General features: G+C 37.3%; 1 protein-coding gene across 1 annotated transcript; it reads left to right on the top strand.

Annotated features, from left to right (window-relative positions):
* The first annotated feature begins 2,566 nt into the window (after positions 1–2,566).
* LOC148270702 (GAS2-like protein pickled eggs) lies at positions 2,567–5,835 on the top strand. The gene is made up of 3 exons (XM_088242282.1): positions 2,567–3,404; positions 3,489–4,267; positions 4,352–5,835. The coding sequence occupies exons 1-3, from the start codon at positions 3,229–3,231 to the stop codon at positions 5,668–5,670; spliced, it is 2,274 nt and encodes a 757-aa protein (XP_088098408.1). The 5' UTR covers positions 2,567–3,228; the 3' UTR covers positions 5,671–5,835.
* Positions 5,836–6,059: the final 224 nt, after the last annotated feature.

The raw sequence follows: 6,059 nt of genomic DNA, 5'->3' as shown, positions 1-6,059 counted from the left end.
GTCTCACAACCGTACATCAATATGAAATTCCTGTAATATTCCTAATTATTCTCCACATCTTATATGGATTAAAATTACTATCTTCGTATGTAATTTTTCTATTATATTCTTCTTTTGGTATTTTGCTATTTTTTTTGCATCAATTCCGGTAATTTTGAGATGCAATTTGTATAAAGTTGCATTATTGGTATTTTTTTGTACTTCTTATGTAAATCGTTTCTTCTATACAAAGTGGAGCAAATATTGTCACTTGATATTCTTTGACTGTATTTTTTTTTATGAATGATAAAATTTGGTTCTACTATAATTTTTTTTCCATTAAGTAAATAAAATGATATCGGCCAAGTGGCCGCCGCCAGAATTGAGACCATTTGGACCCGATTTATGGCATTTTCTATCTTTCTTTCCAGAACTTCCGGCTTCCGATCTTGCCGGCCAGTCAAAATTACCAAAAGGAGAGATTAGGCTACCCGGAAATGCAGCCCTCAGAATATTGGTTGTGTCTAGTGCAGTATGCGCCGTTGCTCCATCCGGTTGGAATCAATGTTCTCCAATCCCAAATGGGCCTCGTCGCTCATCATCAGATCTTTGATAAAAAGTTGTCTTCTTCGTGGTCAAGATTTAGGATGGCTTGAGCGTAGGTTACACGCGCCCGGCGGTCAACGGCTTACAACTGATGCACTGTTTGCACTTTGTAAGGGAACATCTTCAAGTCTTTTACCGAAATTCTCTGTAAAGACTGCCGATTGACGCACAATCCTCTGCGACATCTTCAGCCACAGCCACGATGTTCTCAGGAGAATGGATGCTCCGGGGCCGGTCGGACTTGTCAGCACCTCGTGTTGTCCCATACCCCTCTAGGCGAGCGGCTAAATGCCATAGTGTTTGCCCAGTTGGTGTCGGACGACCAGGAAATCTGCGTCTCAATTCTCGCTGCGCCAGCCCCACCGACGAATTATTCCGCAAAAAATCTAATCAATTTTTCCACGTTCTTGAGGAGTATAGCTCTTTATGTCTTATTGACGTGTATTTTGTATCTGTTTACTTCACAAATGTCAAAGCAGAACTGACATTTGCCGCCATTTGCAAAAAATATGGCATCTTCAGATAGGGTGATGACTTTTCCGCCACCTTGTTTATATATTTTTATATGTTTTATATGGGAGTTGTTTTATTATATTTACCTTGGATATAATATACAAGGTTTATATTTCAAAAAGTGGATTTTTCTGCAATTAAATATATTAAAATTTATCTTAACTATTGGAATCAGGAGGGAGATATCAAAGTGGGCTAGTCAGGAACTTCTCAGCATTTGCTCACGTGGAGAGGAAACCACTTAAAACTCTTCAAGAGAAGCCGGCCTGTTGGCAGGAGTCAACAGGCTTTCCGTTCCACTAGAGGAGTGTTCGACATATTCTTCCCTACTTTGGTTTATTTTACTGTGTGGGTTTAGTTTACGGGGTGTGACTTAGTCAAAAAACACACATATCTACCTAGCATTAAAATATTTAATGCTCTACCTTAAAATCTTCTGAAAACTTTGAAATTCAAATGAAATATTAAAAAATTCTCAAAGAAAGTAAAAACTGCTTGCGTGAAATCCGTATTTATCAGTGTAGTTTTCATTTTATTTAAAGTATATTTCAAAGAATATAAAACATAAGAAAATAATGTAATTTTGGGTGATTTGATCGACCCGAAACTAGTAGGCTTAAAAAATGATATCATAGACGTCGATTCATTATTAGCGTTTTTATTTTATAATGCGCTATCTCGTAAATATCCGATGTTTAGATCATATATGCAAAAATAATGTTATATTATTGAAAATATACATTTTTACGAAAATTTTATAAGAAATCCCATTAAAATTTTCAATGAAACATATTAATCAAATCAATAATATTAGATAAATGTGCTTCAAAGTGTTGTAATCTTTTCGTGCCATACATGTAAAATTAATTAATTAGTTATTAAATTACAAAATATAAGGCACTGAGTTCACCTACGTTATGAATCAAAAACTTAAAGGTCGAATTACATGAACTTTATTTAATTTTTAAACAAATGGTTTTGACCTTAATAGTTCTTTTATTTGCCGAATCGTTAACATGTTATATTTCTCAGCTTTTGATATGTAAGTAGTATGAATTGTATTGATTATCCGCGGACCTTGGTGATTTCGCGAATACTTGACCTCTCACTGGGCGCCGAATACTTCAACCCTTTCTCCGAGCTCCTAGACTTTACTCTCACATGTATCTTGGCTGACCTCTTGAAATAAGGCTGTTGAACTTCCAATGTTTCGTGTATTATACAAACGGCCTCTCGTGTTTGCGTTAATTTTGCAATCGACCTTGCCAAAATATCGACTGCGTACAGTTAGTCAAATGGTATTCATTCACAAGAGTAACGTTTTAAAAATACCATTATCCATTGTTGATTTTGCAGCGGATAGAATACCTCCAATGCCATTACCGTATTTAGCGCCAGTGATTCATCTTTCAATACTTTTTAACGAAATACTTTGATTCATAATGAACATTTTACATTTTAATATTTCACATATCGTTTCAGTAATTATTCAATTGGAACGGATCTAGCAAGTTGATTACGCAATTACGAGACAAACAACTTAAGATTTTTACCAAGGATGAACTTTTCATGATCTCTGAATAGTTTCGACTTCAGATTTGTAAAAAAATAATAAACAGTATTTCGATAACATCTCCTGTGTCTGGGAGGATTCAGAAAGCTGTTTTGTTTATACGAGCGTTTTAAACTCGATAACTACTCTCAGGTAAAAGTTCTGAATAAAGAAATCAAGTTGAGATAAGTCCGTTTCTTCCATTTTTAAGGTCTTGATTTCGATTTTTGGCAGAATGCACTTGAAATTGAACTATTATATTTCATTGTTCCTGGACTGGTGCCTGAAGCGTTAGACTAATTACGTTACATTTATGTAACATAAGGTTGAACTACGATACGTTTGCTTTATTAATGCAGTGCCCTATGAACCACTGAGTGTGGAAAGGGTGATGATGATGATGATTTTCATACATATAGTTTAGTTGTAAAAAAATATTTTATAAATTTAGTATTGTCAGTAATTTTCGATAATTTTTATTTAAAAGATAAAACACCGTTGTTATTAAGTATAAACGAATGGATTTGACTATTGTCTAATAACTTTTTTTCGGCCAACAGGTATTAAGGAGCCACGTAATGGTTCGTGTTGGAGGAGGTTGGGATACTCTCTCTCATTATCTGGACAAGCATGATCCCTGCCGATGCAAGGCTCAGCATCGCCCCACACTTGGAGCTAGAGTAGTTCAAAGATACCCTCCAGCTGCCAATGGACAAGCGATGGATTTGGCTGGAGCCGAGGTTCATTACGATAGGTGAGAGAAAAAAACTGCAATTTGCGATGTAAGCATAATTTACTAGATGTATTGCAACAATTTTTATTTTTTTTGTCTGTCTAGGTCTCCTCCACGTACACGCCGTTCATCAGTTTCAAGTGTAGGGTCTTCTGGTGGTGGGAGTCCACAACATGTGGTGCATTTAGGAGCTCCTCAGCATACCGCAGCTCGTCAGCGTAGCCGCTCTCCCGCGGCTCCCTATGATCGTTCGTGCACTTCGCTTCCTTATATGGGACATACCAATAATGCTTTTGAAAATCAAGCATTTAATCATTTATCTGCTGAGCAATACAGATATAATAACAGGCGTTCTGTATCCCCGAGTCCAGCCAGAAGAAATACTCAAAATCCATCGCCGAAGCCACAGCGTAAGACGTCGAACTACGCTAATAACTATGCGCAAATATCACAAACGACCTACAACAACCCAGCTCTTGTACCGTCTTCTTCTTTGCTACCAAATCCTCACAGCAATAATAGATCCAGAAGCCCAACTCCAAAGCCCACTTCTCTGATTACCAATAACATTGGCATGGAAACACGGAAGTTGATTTCTACACCAGAAAAAGAAATCACTGCTACAAATATTTTTGATCATCCTGTATTCTCTAATACTAGTGAGTTGGTCACTGAAAATGGAACAAATGGATCAGAAAATGCTTCTGATAATGGTAGTGAAGTATCTGATGAAGGCTACAGAAGTCTGGGTATAATACAAAATGGATCAGCTCACACAACACCACCAGGCCCCAATGGCAGCATCAAGGACGTTGCCAATAGCTTGAAGCTAAACAGACTGTCCCTCAATAGTCAGGCATCAACTGAAGACGCTGATATGAATGGTAAATAATGATTTAAAAAAAAACATATTCTTACAAAATTGCATGTCGAGTGTGTCTAAATTGTTTTTATTTTTTACTTTATAGAGCGTCCTGACTTGTCTACTACTGATACAGGATTTAAACGTCAAACTTCGTCAAGTGACTGCAGCTCTCAAATGTCTACAACCGAAGATCGAAGCAGGGGAAGTGATGAACCTACAATTTCAAATTTTACAGATAAAACTAACATCGATCGCTATCGTAAGTCTCCGCCTGTGGAAGTTAGTTCAGTAACGGGACTCAGAAAAACAAACTATTCCGAGACTTTGTACGGTGATAAAAAACCCATTCTGTTAACGGTAGATAAAAAGCATACCAGAAATTTGAGTAGTCCTCCAATATGCTTGGATGGAAATGATTCTCCCAGTCAAAGTCTTCAAAAATCAGGAACAACTTCTAGAATTCCCCAGTCTCCTGTTTTGAATCGAAGAAGGCTTTCTATGGAAAATCTTTCTTCCGGGAGCAGATCACGTTCTGCGAGTAGGGATCGTTCTGCAATAAGAGATAGATCGGCTTCAAGAGATCCCTCAAGTCCAATGAAAAAGAATAATTCATCGGGGAAATCCAAAGATTCAGCCAGTAAACCTCCCGTTCCAGTGAATTCTCCAACTGGGAATGCGGGAAGTTTTGGTAAAATTTCTGGTGCTAGAAACGCATCGTCTACTAACAACACTTGGAACGGTAGATCCCCCGCTCCAAAAGGAAAAACAAGGCCTTCTATGACAACAGATACTTTCGTTTCTCCTTTAGCGAATAGGAATGGAATATCGGGAAATAAAGTGTCTTCCCCATCCTTCCAACGCAACTCGAACTTGCGTTCCAGTACATCCGCATTAAGGAGTATGGCTGGCTATGATAATAATGGAAGGAGAGTCAGAGCATCCCCATCACCTCAAACATCTCCAGTAAAGACTGCTAATAAGCAAATGAGTCCGTTGTTAGAGAAAATCCTAAAAACCGCAGAAAACGCTCAAGATGACGTAATGATGCTAGAGAAGATGAAAGATATAATAAAGCAGTATTCTGGATTTGTTCAAGCACCTGAAAAAAGCAAACAAATGAATGAAGATCCTGACTATGCGGATTTCACTTCTGCATGGGTGCATTCCAATGGAACTCTGGAAAGGAGTCAAAGTAGCAGACAGCTACGAGACAGTCTCAACAACTGTTCTGTTCCCGTTACCAAACTGCTCGACACTGTGGACTCATCCGAAAACAGTTCTGGGCTAAAATCCGCCGCGTTAGTTAGTAAAATTCCCATGTTTTCCCCTCGCAGGGACCCTAAAACTTTGGGAATAACGTCTAGAATACCAGCCCCAGTATCGAGTACTTCGTACAAAAAATCCTCAGAATATTACGAGTGACGATAAGGTCCATTGGTTGTATTATTAAATAACCCGTAGAAAGTTGTTACATTTAAATGTTTTGGATGGAAATAACAAATAATATTGATATGTTCACGAGAGCGGCAGATTATTGAGAACGGGACAAACGGTGATAATTTTCTAACGAGCTTTTTTCTAGAAAAAGATAACTACGGAGTAGAGAGAATCGATATAAACTTTGTATTATTTTCAAACAAAACATATGGACACATACAATATTTATAACCCCTAAAAATGAAATTATTTGTTTTCAGGCTTTTAAGTGCAATAGTTTATTATTTAGAAGACAAACCAATTAATTTAAATTGTTAGAAAATATAGTTTGTAGTAATCATTTGATTATATATGTAAGGTTTTCTAAAATATAA

The sequence above is a fragment of the Micrasema longulum genome, unplaced genomic scaffold (genome assembly GCF_059751315.1).
Source record: "Micrasema longulum isolate JH-2025_06_02 unplaced genomic scaffold, ASM5975131v1 h1tg003564l, whole genome shotgun sequence".
NCBI classification, from domain to species: domain Eukaryota; kingdom Metazoa; phylum Arthropoda; class Insecta; order Trichoptera; family Brachycentridae; genus Micrasema; species Micrasema longulum.
Note: the sequence above shows the minus strand (reverse complement) of the source record. Positions and strands in the feature narration are given on the sequence as shown.

Excerpts from the sequence above, each read along its gene's own strand:
- LOC148270702 (XM_088242282.1), top strand. The coding sequence starts at position 3,229 with ATGGTTCGTGTTGGAGGAGGTTGGGATACTCTCTCTCATTATCTGGAC. Across the intron at positions 3,405-3,488 it reads GCCGAGGTTCATTACGATAG|GTCTCCTCCACGTACACGCC; the intron begins GTGAGAGAAAAA and ends TTGTCTGTCTAG. Across the intron at positions 4,268-4,351 it reads TGAAGACGCTGATATGAATG|AGCGTCCTGACTTGTCTACT; the intron begins GTAAATAATGAT and ends TTTACTTTATAG.